This window comes from Humulus lupulus, chromosome 6, assembly GCF_963169125.1.
Source record: "Humulus lupulus chromosome 6, drHumLupu1.1, whole genome shotgun sequence".
NCBI classification, from domain to species: Eukaryota; Viridiplantae; Streptophyta; class Magnoliopsida; order Rosales; family Cannabaceae; genus Humulus; species Humulus lupulus.
The window spans coordinates 95,641,882-95,662,434 of record NC_084798.1 but is presented as its reverse complement, the minus strand read 5'-3'; the positions used below and the strand labels follow the sequence as shown (position 1 = coordinate 95,662,434).

Below are 20,553 nucleotides of genomic sequence, written 5' to 3'. Positions count from 1 at the left end.
TGTCAGGCGGATATCATTCCAACTATGCCTCCTCCATGACTCGACCGCCTGGTCTTATTCCGTGCGAGGCACGGAACTGTTTCCGCGAAGACCACTTGAAGAGCTTCTCCTGGAAGGAGCTTCCCCGAAGGATGTCCCTTCGGGAGTCCGGGAGAGTTGACGAGCTTCCGTGTCGCGTTTGCTTGAAAGAGTAATCCGGACACTAAACGGGAGAGGCGAAGCCTTTCTGTCCATCCGCGAGCTCTGGTCACCTACCGTGAAAGACATTGATAATTCTGCTTCCCCGAGGATATCCATCTAAACGCTATCCGGAAATCTGGATAACAATTATTATAATAATGATATTTTTATAACATTTGAATTTGAATTTATATTAATATAATTATTATATATGTAGTCTTATATTAAATATTATTATAATAATGATATTTTATAATATTTTAATTTATATTAATAAAATTAATAAATATCTATTTTTAGTTAGTTTTAAAAGTATATTCTGTTAAATATTTAGAATATTCCGTTAAAGTTAACAAAACAAACTGTTAAACCAAGAATTTTCGTTATCTACACACTTACTTCTAATAATTAATTGTACTAATAATAAATATTACAAGAATTAAAACATAAATAAACATACAAAATTAGTACAATCTACTAAATTTATATGTATAATAAAATAAATGCAATAATTCCATAAATAATTAAATGGCATAATTAATTTAAAATTAATACTTAATAAGGCAATAAATCAATTACTCAATATTTGGTAATTTAATAAATAATTGTACTAAAACTTAATTGTAAAACATTAAATGCAATTACATACCCAAATTAGTACAATTATTATTGCATGCTCAATAAATAAAAATAAATCATGCAAATAATATACCAAATAAAAAATTTGCACATTTTAACTAATTTCCAAATAACATATAAATTACCAAAATTTTATGCGTAATTAAAATAAGCAAAATAAAAAATTAAATTTATTGCCTAAAATAATTTAAAAATCAAGAAAACAAAATTAATTTCAAAAATATATTTTAAAAACTTTAATTTTTCAGATTTTTCTTTTTTTTTTTTAATTCTGCCTTAGGGAAAACAACTTGTCGTTTGACTTGTCCAAACGACTGGTCATTTTTGCTTCAGTGGGATAGAAACGACATGTCGTTTCTTTCATCTCTTACCTTCAGCAGGGTCATAAGTGACCCGATTTTCTAACACGGGTCATGTCGATCTGAAATAAACCCCCTGAAAAATGCCATTTTGACGTCAATAATCTAGTTATTTTCTCCTAGATTGATTAGAAAACTAGTTATATGAAGATTTGTGGCCTTATTTTACTCAAACAACAACTGAAATCGGGGCTTCAATTTAAAAAAAAAAAAATCAGCCATAAACGGGTCTGAACGAAAACCCGACTTGAAAACAACGATTTTCACGTCCAAATTCATGGATTTTTTTCCCAGATCACACCGAAAATCATGTATATGAAGATTAATAGTTTTATTTTCTATAAACAATAACACAAAAACAAATTTTAATTTCCACAAAAATTTCGGCCATTAACGTGTTCTTCAAGGTTTCAAATATTGATATGGATTTCAAAACTCATGTTGATGAAGCAATACATTAGAAAACAAAAGCTAAAGGATTTCTAATGTTATTTAGATTGAAAAATGGATTTGAATCATAAAACCATAACATTTTCAAACATTGGCTAACGTGTATATCAAAAAAAATTCCAAAATCTTCATTGAGTTTCAAACTTGTATTTCACACACTATATCATTAGAAAATTAAATTAAATAATTTCTAATGTTATTAATATGAAAAACATATTTAAGGCAATATAAACTCAAATTTTTGAATATCCAATATGAATGAGATATATACATATAATCATACACCAATAATATATGTATAAAAATTCATGGCAAACTATATAGCAAGGCAGAGGTAAATAAGGCTCTGATATCAAATATAAGATTAATTTAATCTAGATGAATAACAATCATAATATGCGGAATAGACTGAATAGGATTGTCACAAAATTAATGAGATCGATAGAGTATACCTTCAGCCATTGATTTTGATAACCTCGATCTAACAGTTTTAGATCTGCAAGGAAAACAAAAGAGTATTAGTGAGGGTAAATGACTTCCAAGCTCTCACTAGCTCTTTAGATGGAGTATGAGAATGAACAGTGAGCTTGGGGACCAGAACCCTATATTTATATATGTGAGACCTTCCATCAAGATCTCTACCATATTGAATGTCAGAATATATGATAATCAATAAGATATGAAATATTGGGTAACTCAATATTGAGTAACTACCTTAAATGCTGACCATATTGAGAATATATGTCAATTAATCTCAACATTGGCTTTAATCATAATTAATTAGAATTATGGTTTTTGGTAACTCTAATTAATTTAATAAAATTTTATGACAATCAATGTGGTTGGAGATATCCTTTTAGCACTAAAACTCTCCTCTAGTTTTCTATACATGGCGATTGCTGGAATTTTGCTGGTGGTAAATAAGATTCAGACTTCTCAACTAGCTAAAGAGCATAGAAACATTTCAAGACTATTTAAGCAACTTTATCAAGAGATAAAACTTGTTTGGCTCTTCGAAACCTGACTTCTCATGATGTGAATGAGGCGATACAAAAGGTTCTGGCTCTAGATAAAGATTTCCCACTTCCTTTACTTGGAGCCATGCTTGAAAAGTTCCCACGGAATGTTGAGCCTGCTGTTTGGTGGCCAAGGGAGAATCTGAGTCGGGACAAGAAAACTTTGGCTCGAAAATGGCAAAGAAGAGGAATGGTTGGAACAAGAATCTTGAGAAAGAAATGAAAGAGGTTATGGGATTGGTTAAGAGAAAAGATTCAGCTGAATATACGAGGCTAGGTAAATTGGCTTTGAAAGTGAACAGAGTTTTTGCTATCTCTAGTCTATTAGCTGTAAGAAAATGAAGAGAGTAGAGAAAAATTGTAGAGAAAAAATAGACTTCTTTATTTCAGGTTGTGTAATAAGCTACAAACTGAAGTATTTAAAGCTACAACAATACACCTAAGTATTATTCGGTTACAACAGAAAAGCAAATACAAAACTAACTTTAGTTCTCTATTGTAACTAACTAACAAAATGATGTTAATACTCCCCCTCAAGATGGACTACATATGTTCATCAAACCCATCTTGCCAATTAAATGACCAAACTAAGTTGGAAAGAGTGCCTTAGTTAACACATCCGCAATTTGGTCCTGTGTTGACACATGAAACAGAATTATGCTCCCTGACTGAACTCTTTCTCTAATGATGTGACAATCAATCTCAATATGTTTGGTTCTCTCATGGAAAACTGGATTTGTAGCAATGTGAAATGCTGCTTAATTGTCATAGTACATAACAGCTGGTTTTTCATGCTCAACTTTCAGCTCCCTCAGTAATGACAACACCCATGGCAACTCACAACTTGTATTCGCCATAGCCCCGTATTCAGCCTCAGCCGAAGACCTTGATACAATATGTTGCTTCTTGGACTTCCATGAAATTAAGGAATCTCCCAAGAATACACAAAAGCTAGTTGTAGATCTTCTTGTGTCTTGAAAAGTACCCCAATCTGAATCAGTGAAAGCTCTTAATCTAATTTCATATTTTGATGAGTAAAACAACCCTTGGCTGGGAGCAGACTTTAGGTACTGTAAAACCCTTTGTGCAGCTCTAAGAGCAGTCACAATGGAAGAGTTAAAATACCTCAAACTTTAAAATGTAGCTAAAAAAGATCAAAATAAGTTTCCAATGGATGATGTAAACCATGAGCTAAAATAACTAAATGCAATCTTGATATGTAAAAATCTCTTCATCTAGAGACAACACTCCTAGGTGTTAGTGATATGTAAAAATAATTTAATATATTTTTACACACTTTTGGTGACTATTGTATTTATATTTAAATAAATATTATATATAATATAATATTTTATTAATTTGTTTATTATAAATATATTAAAAATATATATTTTAAATGATATAGAGAAAAATATAGAGAGACTGTTGTATGGTATAATGTTAATATGTGAGGTAAAATAGAAAAATTGGTGTTTTAATGAGGTATTTTGAAGTATAGAATAAAGCACCCATTAGGAGTGCTCTAAGATGAGGTTGACGAGGCTTAGCTAAAAACTGACTAAGTCTATTTACTAAATAGCACAAGTCAGGCCATGTTATAGTCAAGTAGAGTAACCTTCCAATGAGCCTCCTATACACACCTGGATCCTCCAAGAGCTCTCCTTCACTTTCACTTAACTTCAAATTAGTTTCCATAGGTGTAACGCCCTGGATAACCAAGACCGTTACACTGTGTGTTTAAAATAGTGCAAGACTTGCTAATCAAGTCATTTAAACAAGGTGTGAACTCAATGTCATCAACAGATTACGAATAAAAGATTTTGGTCACAAACTGGCTATTTTCATTAAAAATGACAATTTAATACATGGAAACTCAAAACAGGATTTAGACGTCTTAGTTACAACAAATTCCAAGAGTTACAAATAATTCAAGCCACTCTAATGGAAAAATATACATTTTAGGTTTCCGTCCCTGTACAATTCCTCAACCGTGGCGGCCGAGCAGCTGACAATGTACACCTCGCCCCCAGAGCTCTCCAACTCATGGTTGATTCAGCCTACCCTTGCCTTTACCTGCACCACGTAGCACCTGTGAGCCGAGCCCAGCAAGAAAGCATGATAACACAGCAAGATCAATATCATTTATCAAATATTTCACAATGCACAACCAGGAATTTAGCATTTCATAACATTTATCCAATCAGTGGTAACACACAACAGATTAACAGTTTGTCATCCAAACAGCCAACAAATCACGTTCATAACACAATATTCACGATCATAATCAACAATTTATCACAACATCAAATGATATTCAGGGTCAGCGCCCTTAGTCGCACCCTCTATTTAATACACTGTCTTCGGCTCTCTTGGGCCGCCCCCAGTGTAATACTCACTGACTCCGGCCAGCTTAACTGAGCTCAGTGATAAATAAGCTGCCTCAGCTACCAGTGGCCGAGCCGCGCCCTGTGCGCAAATATTGATTCCGACACTCTTAGGCCGGTTATCGCATGTCCCATGGCATAATAACACTATCTCATGACATGATGTACAAATATAGGGAGCTCTTAGTCCCATCGTGTCCACATGGTTATTCACATTCACATAACAGTTCATACATACATAGGGAACACTTAGTCCCAACCTAACCACATACTCAGGTGCAGCTTTCTTACCTTTCGATTCGCTAGCTTTGATCACTTGACTCCTTGAACACGATCCCTCTCGAACCTTAGCGCACACCTAAACACAATCATAGGTCAAAGTCATCACCAAACCTCAAGTCCGAAAACCTAGCCTCGGGACCAATCCCGAGCCCCCGGGAAGTTCTAGTTCCACCAAACAAGGTGGTGGAACCAAACCCCAAACCCTTGGTCAAAAACCCTTGCAAATAACCCTAAAATCCCTTTATGAAAACAGGGCAGCGCTCTTAGGAGGGCGCTACAGCGCTACAAACAGAAGAAAAATCCCCTCAGCATACATGGCCTAGCGCTACAGCGCCCAAAGGCTAGCGCTGTAGCGCTAGTCACAGACAGGCCAACTCCGAATTTCTCTTCCTGCGATTTCCTCGAACCAAACTCAACCAAAACTTCCTCAAACCATTGCCAACTTCAAAAACAACCTTATACACATACTCCACTCATCCCAAGCACCCCAAAAACTCAAAACCCAATCACATGCATCTCCAATCCCAAAATTCACCATAGTTGTCCCTAAGCTCATAAACTCAGCAAAACCAGCCAAAACATCAGAGTTAGAGGCTTAGAATTCATACCTTTAATGGAGTTTCGATTTCAAGACAGCCTCTACAACTCCCTAGCTTGCTCTTCCTCACCCTTTGGCCTGAATTCCCTAAAGTTCCCATCAAACTCAGCTTATGCACCATAGTTCAAAAACCAAAACCAGAAACTGAAGAAACTATAGAACCTTACCTCAAGTGTTAGGGTGTTCCTGCTAAACCTCTGCCAAGTCTCCAATCCTAGCTTAGGATTCTTGATTCTTAGCCTAACCCAGCTCTCCTCTGAGCTTTTGCTCCAAGAAAACCCCAGAAAATTGGTGAGAGAACCACAAACCGACCCAAGAGAATACAACTCTATTTTCCCTTCCTTTTCTCTTTTCTTTCTTTTCCTTCTTTCCTTTCTTCCAGACTTCTATTACTTTCTACAATTCCCACTAACATAAAGCCTCAGCATATCTATCCCTTGCAAGCCAAATGACCTTAATGCCCTCCCTATTAAGTCTAAACCCTTTAATCCACCTAGGGGCATTTTAGTCATTTTACCCAATTCCCGCTAACTCCTCGAGTGTCTCTAACATTTCCCGCTTAATTCCTGATACCTAACTAATCTCCAATTATATTCTTCGATGTTAAAAAAATAGACTCCAATAAGCTCACTAAATTCCCATTTATACCCCTAGACTCACCCCGAGCCGGGTATAAATCCCCGCCATGACTTTTTCACTAATCTGCTCACTAGGATCGTCTCGAGCCACAGATATATAAATATATCCACATAATAATGTGGTCTCAATATTAGCCTACCAATATACACACAAGTACACAATTACGCTCTCAATGAGCCAAATTACCAAAATACCCTCACAGCAGAGTAGATAGCCCCATGCATGCCTTTATCATCATATAATAATATGTCCCACATAATCATGCATATAATCATAATAACACAGTAAATCGATTATGGCCCTCCCGGCCTCCTAATCAAGGTCCTAAACCTTATTAGGAAATTTGGGTCGTTACAATAGGAGTACTAACAAGTTTAGTGCCTAAACAGTCAGCTTCTTCGAGAATCTGTAAAGCATAAGGCCTTTGAGAAATGAAAATCCTCTTTTCTGTTCGAGCTACTTCTAAACCAATGAAATATCTCAAGCTTCCCATGTCTTTAAGCTTGAATTTCTTGTCAAGATCTTGTTTCAGTCGCTCAATAGCTTGTAAATTGTTCCCAGCAATGATAACACCATCCACATATACTAATAAGGCTATAAAAACACTACCTTCATGTTTGAAAAACAAAGAGTGATCCGTGGCTGATTGTTTCAACTATTTTTCTAGCAAAATACTTGAAAATTTTGTATACCATTGCCTTGAAGCTTTCTTTAAACCATAGAGAGACTTGTTAAGTTTGCACACCGGGTTATGAGGCATAATAATCTCCCCCTTAGGACTATACCCTTGAGGAATAGTCATATAAACCTCTTTCTTTATCCAAAAAACAGTTGTTGATGACGTGGCAAGGATTTTCAACACGTGGCCGACACGTGGCACAGATATTGCTTGCCTATCGACCAGGATTATTTCCACATGGAAATATCACGTTTTATATACGACCAAACTGGTCGTATACTCCGTTCATTTATGTAAAGATCTGTACAGTTGTGATGATATCCGAGAATATCTCTTCATTATGACCTACAGATCCGTTTATTAAGGATAGATATTATTTCCTAATTCATGTAACTCTTCCTGAGCCTATAAATACTCAAGAAATAGCTCAAGGAAGGGGATGGATCTTTTTCTTTCAGAATTATATTACTATTATCCATCGTTGTATTGTTTTCTTCTTCTAAGGTCTATGAAACTCAGGAACCCTAGTTCTTTGATCACACCTTTGAAGCTCAATACTAATAATAGTGTCAAGTGGACGTAGGTTAATACCAATCACTGGAGCCGAACCACTATAATTCTCTGTGTTCTTTATTTTTCCATTAGATCATTTTCTCAAGCTCTATATTACATTTCTATCATTTTCTAGACTCCGTGTCGTTGACTAAAATCAGGGTCAACATTCTGGTGCTTTCATTGAGAGTCGAACTCAAGAAAATCTAATGGCAAAGACTACCAAGAAGACTGGACAGGCTGCCGCTGCACCATCCCATCCTCCTCCCCCAAATATGGCTGAAGACGAACCTCATTTGGAGTTCGATGAGGAGGAGGTGGACTCTGAGACCCTGAAGACAACACTGGGGTGTTGCAAGATGAGTTGGCCGCTCTGAGGGCCAATCAGGAGAGTGCCGCCGAGATAATGGCGTCACAACAAAGGGAGATAGAGCGCCAACGCCAAGAGCTAAGCGAGTGACAGGCAGAGATGGACCGTCGGCAGAGGGATGCCATGGCAGCCCTTGAAGCAGCCCTCCAGTTGGCTAGGAATCAGACTGCGCCAGCCTCGTAGTCTGATCAACCCCCAAGCGGGCCACCTCAAAGGGGTCCCAATCCTGGCCCTTCGCTCCAGCCAACAAGCCCTCAGAGGCCGGAGCAGCCACCTATAACTCAGGATGAGATCCCACCTAGGGATCTTGAGACGCAGCCTGCGTCTCAGGCTGGTCGAGGCAATCCCCCGCGCTCGAGGCAGAATAGGGTCGGGCAACAGCCCTGCAGCCCTAGACGCCCAGGTGGTGAAGAGCCGCATCCACCGAGCAGGGGGCAGCATCCTTCTGCCAACAGAAGAAACTCAGAGACAGGCTCTGCGGTCAGGGGCCCCCCACGGCATGACAATGCACGGGGACCCACCGACCAACGCAGGCCTCCCCCTAACGCTCGGGAAATGCTAGCCCAAGGAGGAAACAGGGGAAACAGTCGGTCCCACCATAGCCAGTCAAGGTTTAGAGATGGCCACGGCTACAATGAGGCCGACTCAGGCAGAGGAAATGCTAGTCGGAGGAACGAAGAGAGAGGTGGAGGTAGGAGCCCCCCACCTAGAGAAGACCGACAAGCAGGCCATAATGCTGGGGGGCAACCCAGACAAAATAATGTCTTTAGCCGACTCGGAGCCAGCGAGCAGCGGCGAAGAGACGATGACTTGAGAGATGTACTCAACGACCGCCGAGAAAGGCACAATGAGTACATTCCCCTGGCTTCAAAGGCCCCAGCAATTCCTGAAGCTGTTCAGGCTCAAATCGATGCCCTGAACCAGGCTGTGCAACAGCTGGTCGGGGGGCGGACATCGCACATTGAGTATGATTGGAGGAGAGGCACCCCTTTCGTACAAAGGATTGCTGTGGCAGAAACCCCCAGCAAGTTTTTAAGATGCCGACTCTGCCAAATTTTGACGGGTATGGAGACCCGGTATCTCATGTAAACAAATTTGAGATACAGATGGACATTCAGAAAGTCTCTGAAGATGCTCGCTGCAGGATCTTCCCAGCGACCCTTTCTGATGCCGCCCAGGAGTGGTTCTTTAAGTTCCCCCCTGCAAGTATAGTATCCTAGGAGATGTCCGTGAAGGAGTTTTACGGACATTTCTACGCAAGTCCTGTGCACCCCACCAAGGCGAACCAACTGGTCGAGATTCGCCAGAAAGAGGGGGAGCCCTTAAAAGAATATGTTCATCGCTTCATGCGAGCCGGAGCAGGAGCCAAGACTGTGGGCGGTGAAGGCCAGATGATGGCCCTAACCGCTGGGGTTAGGCACCATTCTCCCCTCTGGAGTAGCCTCAGGAAGCATGGGATTAAGAGTACCCAGGAGTTTTTAGATAGAGCTGATTGGTACATCAAGCTCGAGGACGCGATTGCCAATGAAGGGAAATCACCAGCAAAGGACAAGGGGCCTAAAGAAGAACCCGCCAAAGCCACCAACGGGTCTAAGCCCAATGGCAACGGCAAAGGCAACGGGAATGGCAACGGTAAGAATGGTGGAAAGAGGGCGAGGAACGAACCCTCGACCTCCAAGAGTAAACACCCCAAAAATAATCGGTATGAACCAAAATTCACCAATTACACCGCCCTTGTTGAAAGCCGAGCCAAGGTTTACCAAGCAACCAGCTCGAGCATGCCCTACAAATGACCCGCACCAATAAGAAAAGATATCTCCAAGAGAGATTCAACAAAGTTCTGTCGTTATCATAATGACTATGGGCACGACACCAACGAGTGTAACCAGCTGAAGGATGAGATTGAGTTCCTGATAAGACAGGGACATTTAAAAAGATATGTACGAGCCGCGGGAGGTTCTCAACAAGAGGCTCCTGGTGGCAACGAGTCGGCGCCTGCACACCAACGCTCACCACCTTTATAGCCAGCTCCTGTGGCAGGTACCCTACTCACCATCTGCGGAGGCCCGCATCTTGCAGGAGATAGTGGAAAAGCAAGGGAACGTTATGCTCGAACCCTATGCCACAACCAAGACATCGAGATGATGAGTGTCGAGGATCGTGCACCAAAAAAGGAACGAACTGAGGAGGAACTAATCACCTTCTCTGACGACGACGCCCAGCATGTGCGATTCCAGTACTCCGATCCGCTGGTCGTGGATGTACAAATCCCAAATATGATGGTGAAAAGGGTGTTGGTCGATACGGGAAGTTCGGTCAACATCTTATATAAGTCCTCGCTAGAAATGATGAAATTATCTGTTAAGGACCTGGAGCCATGCAACCAAACCATTTATGGTTTCTCTGGAGAAGGGCTCGCCCCAGTGGGGTAAATTAGACTCCCAGTCACAGCAGGCACTGCACCTACTAACAGGACATTACTCACCACTTTCATAGTAGTTGATTGTCCTTCAACATACAATGCTGTGATAGGAAGACAAATTCTAGTCGACCTCTGAGCCGTCACTTCTATATGGCACCTCGCCATGAAATTCCCAACGGACACAGGGATAGGATGCGTGTTGGGAAACCAAAGGGAAGCGAGGGAGTGCTACAACGCCTCGATCACCAAGGCAAAGAATGATGTATCGAGAGATGCCACCGGGATAGTGTTGCAAATGACAACTAATGTTCAAGCCCGCTCAGGTGATAATCTCACCAAATAAGGTGTTGCCCAAAGTGAGGATGGAGACCTAGATCCTCGCTTTGGGGATTTTGAAGAAGAAGTGGGCCCCATCGAGGACCTTGAAGAGGTCCAACTCGATGAGGAAAATCCGACCAGAGTTGTGAAAGTCGGTAAAAGCTTAGAGACAACAACAAAACACACATTGGTGGAGTTCTTAAGGAGGAACCAGGATGTCTTTGCCTGGTCATATAAAGACATGGTCGGGATAGATCCTGCAATCATCAGCCATGTCCTGAACATTGACAAAAGCTTTCCACATGTGCAACAAAAAAGAAGGTTGCTCGACAAAGACAGATCAAAGGCTTTGAAAGAGGAAGTCGAGAAGCTGAAGGAGAATGGGTTCATCAGGGTGGCATTTTATCCATCGTGGGTCTCCAATCCCGTACTCGTGCCCAAGCCGAACGGCAAGTGGCGTACGTGCATGGATTTTACAGACCTAAATAAAGCCTGCCCCAAAGACTGCTTCCCACTCCCGAGGATCGACTAGTTGGTCGATGCCACTGCAGGACACGAGATCCTCTCATTCGTGGATGCATACTCGGGGTATAATCAAATCAGTATGCATCCCCCTGATGAGGATCACACTAGCTTTCGAACCGATACAGGGCTCTACTATTACAAAGTGATGCCCTTTGGTTTAAAAAACGCTGGTGCGACTTACCAAAGACTCGTCAACCACATTTTTAAGGAGCTGATCGGTGCAAACATGGAGGTTTACGTCGACGACATGCTGGTTAAGTCGAAGAAAGAAGAAGGGCATGTACGGGATTTGCAGGAACGCTTCAACGTCCTTAATAAATATAGGATGAAGCTAAATCCCCTTAAATGCTCCTTCGGGGTAGGATCAGGGAAGTTCTTGGGATTCATAGTTAACTCAAGAGGAATTGAAACTAATCCCAAGAAGATAAAATCCCTGATCGAGATGAAGTTCCCAGTGAAGATTAAGGATGTCCAAAACCTGACCGGGAGAATTGCTACTCTAAGTAGATTTATTTCAAAATCAACGAACAAGTGCGTCCCATTTTTCAATCTACTCAGAGGCAATAAGAAATTTGAATGGACAGATGAGTGCGAACAGGCCTTTCAAGCACTAAAAATGCATATGGCGCAGCCACCCATCCTGTCGAAGCCGGTCGATAAAGAGACTTTGTTCATCTACCTGGCAATCACGGATTACGCTGCTAGTGTTGTTTAGGTGAGAGAAGAAGAAGGTGTGCAGAAGATTGTCTATTACATAAGCAAAAGGCTGACCGGAGCAGAATTAAGATATCCCCCCATCGAAAGGTTAGCCTACTGCTTAGTATTGGCCTCTAGGAAGCTGCGGCCTTACTTCCAAGCTCATCCGATTATGGTACTGACTGACCAACCTCTTCGGCAAGTCCTGCAGAAGCCAGAGGCTGCCGGAAGATTACTAAAGTGGGCAGTTCGACATATCTTACCTGCTGCGAGCAGCGATAAAAGGACAAGCCTTAGCTGACTTCATCGCCGAGTTCACAGAGCCCGCGGGTGGCGAGCAGATTGAGGAGCCCAGCGAGCCTGAATGTCAAACCCAAGCACCCTCGTGGAAATTGTTCACAAACGGTTCATCTAACGAATCCCACGCAGGAGCAGGAGTGATATTGATAACGCCGGAAGGGCATCAATTTCACTATGCAATAAGATTTGACTTCACTGCCTCTAACAATGAGGCTGAATATGAAGCATTACTCGCTGGACTACGATTTGCCAAGGATATGAACATAAAAGCACTTGACGTTTATAGTGATTCTCAGCTAGTCGTAAATCAAATCTTGGGAGAGTATCAGGTGCGAGGATTGAAGATGGTCTCCTATCTGAACAAAGCAAAAGATTTATTAGCCCAGTTCGACAGATACACTCTCCAGCAAGTACCTCGTGATCAAAATTCCAACACGGACGCTTTGGCAAAGTTGGCAAATGCAAAGGACGCTGACAATCTGAACATAGTGCCAGTTGAGCGACTATCCATGCCCAACATCCAAGCAGCAGAAACCACTCTGGTCATCCAAATGACGGATACATGGATGGCGCCATATGTAGAGTATCTATTAAGCGGCGTGCTACATGCAGACAGAAACAAAGCTAGGACCCTTCAACGGCAAGCTGCTAGGTATATCCTGGTCGATGGAATCCTGTACCGAAGGGGATACTCACTGCCACTTCTCAGGTGTATTACAAAGGAGAAAGCCAAAGAGTTGATGAAGGAGGTACACGAAGGATTTTGCGGGGACCACGCTGGGGGGCAAAGCCTTTCAAAAAAGATCCTAAGGCAGGGATATTTCTAGCCAACAATGAATGAAGACTCAATGGAGTTTGTGCGAAGATGTGACAAGTGTCAGAGATTTTCTAAAATCTCACGAGCAGCTCCCAACGAGTTAAAGCAGATGCAGAGTTCATGGCCTTTCGTAGTTTGGGGAATAGATCTAATCGGATCTTTGCCTACAGGAAAGGGTGGTGTATAGTATGCAGTGGTTTTTGTTGACTACTTCACCAAATGGGCTGAAGCTGAGCCACTCGCGACCATAACGACTAAGAAAGTGCTTGATTTCGTAGTAAAAAACATCATCTTTCGCTATGGATTACCAAGGAAGATAGTCTCAGATAACGGCACCCAGTTCGACAGTGATCTATTCACGGACTTCTGCAAACGTCACGATATTATCAAAAGATTTTCTTCAGTCGCTCATCCCCAGGGGAATGGGCAAGTCGAAGCAGTTAACAAGACGTTGAAGGATACCCTAAAGAAAAGACTCGAAGAAGCTAAGGGAGCATGGCCAGAACAATTCCTGAAGTCCTTTGGTCGTACAGAACTTCCCACCGAACAACAACAGGTCATACCCCGTTTTCCTTAGCATACGGGTATGAAGCCATGTTGCCTGTTGAGTTGGATTCAGATTAAATTTGGATTAGTTTCTCTTCAATTTCATGTACCATAGTATACATATAGTAGATATATATATAGGTAATAAATAAGTGTTACAAGTGTTACCCCTTACCTTCCATCAATAAGGCTTTTTCTCTCATTGTTCAAGAAGAACATCAAAGATGTCTTACTCCTCTTCCTTCCACCACTGAGGAGTTCGGTTCTAGTTCCATTCCTCCCAAGCCTTTTGCTGCTGCCTCTTGCTTCAATCGTGGCCGTACTGATCGTCCTCTTTGCACTCACTGTGGTATCTCTGGTCACACCATGGCTCGTTGCTACAAGTTACACGGCTATCCCCCTAGTTTCAAGTTTCGTGATGGATCCTCTCCACCTTCTCTAAGTTCCAAACCAGTGGCTAATCACACTAATGCTGATGAGCACCATTTATTTGAGACACTTCCCGAGCCATCCAAGAATGTTGCAGCCACCCTTTCCAACACTCAATGCCAACAGATTATTCACCTACTTTCAACCCAACTTCAATCTTCAAATCACATCTCAGAGGATCAGCCTATTGTTTCTAACTTCACTGGTATGACTTCTATCGTTTCCTCTCATTCTTGGATTATTGACACAGGAGCTACTCATCATGTTTGTAGTGATTTATCTCTATTTCACACTATTTCTTCTACTCATATTGCCTCTGTTTCTTTACCCACTGGTCAATCTGTCCCTATTTCTCAGGTTGGGGTTGTTATCCTTTCCCCTCATATTACATTACATAATGTTCTTTATGTACATGATTTCAAGTATCATCTCTTATATGTTAGTTCTTTATCTCAGTCTTGTCATTGTTCTTTCATTTTTTCTGACAAGTCTTGTATCATTCAGGACACTTCTCGGGCACTCCAGATTGGGATGGGTGAACGCATAGGTAATCTTTATTATTTAGTCAATTATGCTCCAGTTGTTTTTCTCACTCCAGCTAGTTTTTCTGTTTTTTCAGCGCCTTCCAAAACAACTTTATGGCACTATAGACTAGGTCATCCATCTTGAATAAAAAAATATCACCCTAATAAAATGTTACAACTTTCTCATGATAATAAAAGTGTTTTTCATTGTTCCATTTGTCATTTTTCCAAGCGGAACGTCTTCCTTTTGTTTCTCACAATTTTATATATGCTGTGCCTTTTGATCTTATTCATTATGATATATGAGGACCCTTTCATACACTTACTGTTTCAGGTCATCGATATTTTCTCACTCTTGTTGACGATCATTCTCGCTTTACTTGGCTATATTTGTTACGCACTAAATCTAAAGTTAACCAAATCATTCCCAACTTCAATAATATGGTCAAAAATCAATTTAAAGCTATAAGTAAGGGTATTCGTTGTGATAATGCTCTTGAACTTCAATTTCATGATCTTTTCTCATCTCTAGGCATTTTACATTTCCATTCTTGTGTGCAAAGACCTGAAAAAATTTTGGTTGTAGAGCGAAAACACCAACATTTGTTAAATGTAGCTCGCGCCCTTATGTTTCAATCTCATGTTCCTCTTGCTTATTGAGGTGATTGTGTCACTATAGCTACTCATCTTATCAATCGCATTCCTTTTCCTTTACTGAAACAAAGAACTCCATTTGAGCTTTTGTATCACAAAGCTCTCAATTATCAACATCTCAAAGTTTTTGGTTGTTTAGCTTATGCTTCCACCCTTATTAGTTCTAGACATACGTTTTCACCTCAGTCTCGTGCTTGTATTTTTCTTGGTTATCCACTTGGTATGAAAGCTTACAAGTTACTTGACTTGGAAACCAATCAATTATTTTATTCTCGAGATGTTATTTTTCATGAATATATTTTTCCATTAGCTTCTTCCAATCATAATATGTTTGATGCTTCTGATTTTTTTTTCTGACTCATTTTACCTTGTTTTGTTTCTGATTGTTGTTCTTCTCCTATTGCTGTCGAGAGTCCTCACTTACCATCTTCCCTTCAATATTCCCCACCATCCTCTGATATTACTCCCACCACTGTATCACAAATATCACCTCAACCAGTCCCTACCAATCTCATGAACCCCCAAATGACACAACAACCAGCTCCTCCCATTCCTTGTTCTTCTACTTTGAGATCCCCCCACCCTCACAAACGACCTTCCTACCTCAAAGACTATCATTGCACTTTAGCTACTGTCCACTTTCCTTTTCCTTCTTTCTCTTCCACCTCTTATCCTTCGTCTGCTATTCTTGACTATGGGAGGTTGTCTCCATCATTTCGTGCCTCAGTTTTAGCTGTTTCAAGCCATTCGAAACCCAGTTGTTATCAACAGGTGGCTACTCAACCAGAATGGTAGCAAGCCATGGCTGCTGAGATTCACGCTTTAGAAGTCAATCATACTTGGACTATTGCTAGTCTTCCTTCAAACAAACATGCTATTGACTGTAAATGGGTGTACAAGATCAAATATCATGTTGATGGAACTATAGAGAGACACAAAGCAAGGTTGGTTGCCAAAGGATACACACAACAAGAAGGTATTGACTATAATGATACGTTTGCTCCTGTTGCTAAACTTGTTTATGTCAAGTTACTTCTTGTTTTAGGTTCATCTCATGGCTGGTTTTTGCACCAATTAGATGTTAATAATGCTTTTTTGCATGGAGATCTTCATGAAGAGTGTTGACCCTGATTTCGGTCAACGACACGGAGTTTAGAAAACGACAGAAAAGTAATATAGAAGTTGAGAAAATGATCTAATGGAAAAATAAAGAACACGGAGAATTATAGTGGTTTGGCCTCAGTGAGCTTCAAAGGTGTGATCAAAGAACTAGGGTTCCTGAGTTTCACAGACCTTAGAAGAAGAAAACAATACAACAATTGATAATAGTAATATAATTCTGAAAGAAAAAGATCCATCCCCTTCCTTGAGCTATTTCTTGAGTATTTATAGGCTCAGGAAGAGTTACATGAATTAGGAAATAATATCTATGCTTAATAAACGGATCTGCAGGTCATAATGAAGAGATATTCTCGGATATCATCACAATTGTACAGATCTTTACATAAATGAACGGAGTATACGACCAGTCTGGTCATATATAAAACGTGATATTTCCATGTGGAAACAATCCTGGTCGATAGGCGAGCAATATCTGTGCCACGTGTCGGCCACGTGTTGAAAATCCTTGCCACTTCATCAACAGCTTTACACGCCATCTCTTTGCCACGAACTCTCAAGAACTATTTCAGAACCAGGAACTTCAAAGGTCTTCATTCGCTTTGCCAAGGGTCCTTCACTTGCAAACCCAAAGTCATTCCTTTTCAGAATCTTCAATCTTTATCCAGGTAAATTTCTTCGACGTTTAAACCCTTTGAGATGCCATGCATACTGTTTCTGTGATCTGAAATTTTTTATGTTATTAAGAGGGATTAAACCAAAAATTTCGGAGGCCATGAATGAGACATTACTGGGGCAGTTCTCTGAAGAGGATATTCGCTCGGAGATCAAGGGTATGAATCCTATCAAAGCACCAGGTATTGACGGGCTCCCCGCCCTCTTCTATCAGAAATTCTGGAACTCGGTTCGGGGCGATGTAGTCAGTGTTTGCCTGAAAGTGTTAAATGAGAACCTCCCTCTTCATCAACTGAACGAGACTCTGATTACACTCATACCGAAGGTGCCGAAAGCGAAGATGATAGAGGATTACCGCCCGATTAGCCTTTGCAAGGTGGTCTATAAAATTATCTCTAAATGCTTGGTGGACCGTATGAAAATTTCTTTGGCGATGGCTGTTTCGAATTCTCAAAGTGCGTTTGTTGCGGGAAGAGTGATCCATGATAATGCAATTATTGGTTACGAAGGATTACACTGCATGAGAAAGGATCGTTTCGGGAACGGAAAGAAAATGGCTTTAAAGTTTGATATGTCCAAAGCTTATGACAGAATTGAATGGAGATTTGTTGAGAGACTGATGTTAAGAATAGGCTATCATGAGGAGTGGGTGAAGAAAATCATGGGGTGCATTACCTCAGCTTCCTTTTCCTTTCTGATTAACGGGGAAGTCAGAGGTAATGTAACTCCAGAACGTGGCCTCCACCAGGGTGACCCCCTCTCCCCCTTCATCTTCGTGCTATGCGCTGAAGCTCTTTCTGGTTTGATTTTGGAAGCTGAACAAAATAAGATTATAGAGGGCATATGCTTTGGAAGAAGAGGGGTGACTGTTTCTCACTTATTCTTCGCCGATGATAGCATCATGTTTCTTGATGCAGATGAGAGTGGGTGTAGATCTCTGAGAAACATTCTCCGCTGGTACACTGACGCCTCAGGACAGGTGATTAATTTCGGCAAGTCAGAAGTTTGCTTCGGAAGTAGAGTTAATGAAGATACAAAGAAAGAAATAGCAGGGTTGTTTGAAGTTAAAATCACGAAGCATTTTGAGAAGTATTTGGGTATCCCCGGCTTGGTTGGCAGATCGAAGAGGGAAACCTTCAGCTCTATAAAAGGCAGAATCTGGAATAAGATAAAGGGCTGGAAGAGATCCCTGTTCTCAGCAGCGGGAAAGGAAGTACTGATTAAGGCGGTGGTGCAAGCAATGCCTACTTACGCCATGAGTTGTTTTAGACTCCCTCTAAATTTGATAAATAATATTCATAGCATTGCTGCCAAATTCTGGTGGGGCTCCTCCGAGAAGAAAAGGAGAATCCATTGGTGCAAATGGGAAGAGTTGTGCAAAAGGAAGTTTCGAGGAGGCTTAGGGTTCAAAGATATGGAGCTCTTCAACAAAGCTATGCTTGCTAAACAATGCTGGAGGTTGGAGAGATTTCCGGACTCCTTGGTTGCTAAAGTCCTCAAATTCAGCTATCACAGGGACTGTGACTTTTTTCAAGCTAAGATGGGTTCAGCCCCTTCCTTCATTTGGCGGAGTCTTCTTTGGGGAAGGGAAATTATTGAAGTGGTATCCCGATGGAGAATCGGGTCGGGAGAGGAAGTTAGAATTGTTGAAGACAAGTGGATACCAAGGCCGTTCAACTTCACCTTCCTGGAAAAACCGGAGCTGCCAGCTGGCATTAGAGTGGTAGACCTGAGGAAAGCGGATGGGGAGTGGGATGAGTGCTTCATCCGAAACATATTTACTAAGGAGGATGCGGATAGTATCTTAAGCATCATTCCAGGACCTCTGGAGGCTAGAGATAAGAGAATCTGGCATTATAACCAGAATGGTGAATATTCGGTGCGCAGTGGTTACCAAGTGGCTATTCGTGAGAAAGAAAGGGCCGAAGGATCAGATATGAGGGATACAGAGAGATGGTGGAAAACAGTGTGGAGCTTGCGTGTCCCTCCCAAAATCAAACTCTTCCTTTGGAAGCTAAGCAACAAGTGGCTTCCCACTAACAGTGTTCTATTTTGCAGGAAACTTAGGAAGGAGCAGGGGTGCTGTAGGTGTGGGGATTCCCACCAAAGGGAGGACTGGTATCACGCAATATGGCAATGCCCAAGAAATCGCCAAATCTGGAAGGTGGCGGGTTTCAACAAGAATATGAAAAGAAGGAATCTTGAGGACCCGATATCCTTCCTGTCCAGAATTTCCCTTCAACTTCCCAAAGAAAATTCAACTTCTTCTCTATCTTGGCATGGCAATGTTGGAACTGCCGTAACAATGATACTTTCAGAAAATGGAATCCGGAGGCCACAGCTGTGGTGGAATGGGCGGCCACATATCTGGAAGAGTTTGCGCAGAGCCATGGTACCGCTCCTGACAAAACCGTTTCTGCTCAGCAAAGGTGGATCGCCCCTATGGAGGGAGAGTTCATAATCAATGTGGATGCTGCAGTGAACAAGAACCAAGGATGCTGCAGCAGTGGAGTTGTTATCAGAGATAGTTTGGGAGATGTGATAGCTTCAAGCTGTAAGTTTATCAACTATGCTTATGACCCTCTAGTTTCTGAGTTACTGGCCATCCAACAGGGTATCCACCTTAGTAAGAGGTTCAACATTAAAGAAGGACTGTTAGTCTCAGATTGTAGCCTTGCAGTTGGTATGCTCAATAGACCACCGGAAGAGGGAGGGGACTTGGACTTACTGGTGGCCGATATTAGGAGGGAGGCAGCAGAGCAAAGCATTCGGTCTGTTCGGTTCGGTCCCAGATCGTCGAATGGTGTGGCACACATGATTTCCAAATTTTCCTTGATATCTCAAGAGACTTACTGCTGGGAAGGTTGTGTCCCACAGATGGCTTCACTTGCTCTTGCAGATGACAAAGGCCAATAGGCGTCCTGAATCTTGTTTGTTATCCTTTCTCTGTTTCTTTTCTTTTCTCTGTAACTTTTCTCAAAAAAAAAAAAAAACAAGTGTTTTAATCAATTTAGATCAATCTACTGATGAATTCTTAAGTCAAATTTTTATATATCTGGAGCTAATGTTAATTTTTTTTTTCAATCAACATGAAAGGATATCCATAAGAAAGTGAAAGTTCTCAATTAAATATATGGGATCAATACATATGCGACCAATTTTTAATTTTAAAATAAGTTGACATTTTTAATTAAAATCTACTTATACTTGGCCTCATTTCTGTTTCTGTTTGTTACTGTTGCATTTGCAATCTTATATTAAGACTTAAAACCATAGCAACCAGTTGGTATCAAAAGATTTTCCAAGCACAACGTAGTGCATTCATTTGTTTATTTATCTATCTTTTGTTTTGTTTGTGTACTAATTCACTTTGACCAAAT

The 20,553-nt window shown here is 41.0% G+C and overlaps 2 protein-coding genes across 2 annotated transcripts; one reads left to right on the top strand and one right to left on the bottom strand.

Moving 5' to 3' along the window:
• Window positions 1-3,402: 3,402 nt before the first annotated feature.
• On the bottom strand, window positions 3,403-4,339 carry LOC133785311 (uncharacterized mitochondrial protein AtMg00810-like). The gene is made up of 2 exons (XM_062224558.1): window positions 4,260-4,339; window positions 3,403-3,775 (listed from the first exon to the last, which is right to left on the bottom strand). The coding sequence occupies exons 1-2, from the start codon at window positions 4,337-4,339 to the stop codon at window positions 3,403-3,405; spliced, it is 453 nt and encodes a 150-aa protein (XP_062080542.1).
• A 9,605-nt stretch (window positions 4,340-13,944) lies between these two features.
• LOC133784129 (uncharacterized) lies at window positions 13,945-14,932 on the top strand. The gene is made up of 2 exons (XM_062223620.1): window positions 13,945-14,406; window positions 14,706-14,932. The coding sequence occupies exons 1-2, from the start codon at window positions 14,139-14,141 to the stop codon at window positions 14,738-14,740; spliced, it is 303 nt and encodes a 100-aa protein (XP_062079604.1). The 5' UTR covers window positions 13,945-14,138; the 3' UTR covers window positions 14,741-14,932.
• Window positions 14,933-20,553: the final 5,621 nt, after the last annotated feature.

Coding starts and splice junctions, on each gene's coding strand:
- LOC133785311 (XM_062224558.1), bottom strand. CDS start 4,339: ATGGAAACTAATTTGAAGTTAAGTGAAAGTGAAGGAGAGCTCTTGGAG. Junction 3,776..4,259: donor TATAGGAGGCTCATTGGAAG/GTTACTCTACTT, acceptor TACATTTTAAAG/TTTGAGGTATTTTAACTCTT.
- LOC133784129 (XM_062223620.1), top strand. CDS start 14,139: ATGGCTCGTTGCTACAAGTTACACGGCTATCCCCCTAGTTTCAAGTTT. Junction 14,407..14,705: donor TATTGTTTCTAACTTCACTG/GTATGACTTCTA, acceptor TGTATCATTCAG/GACACTTCTCGGGCACTCCA.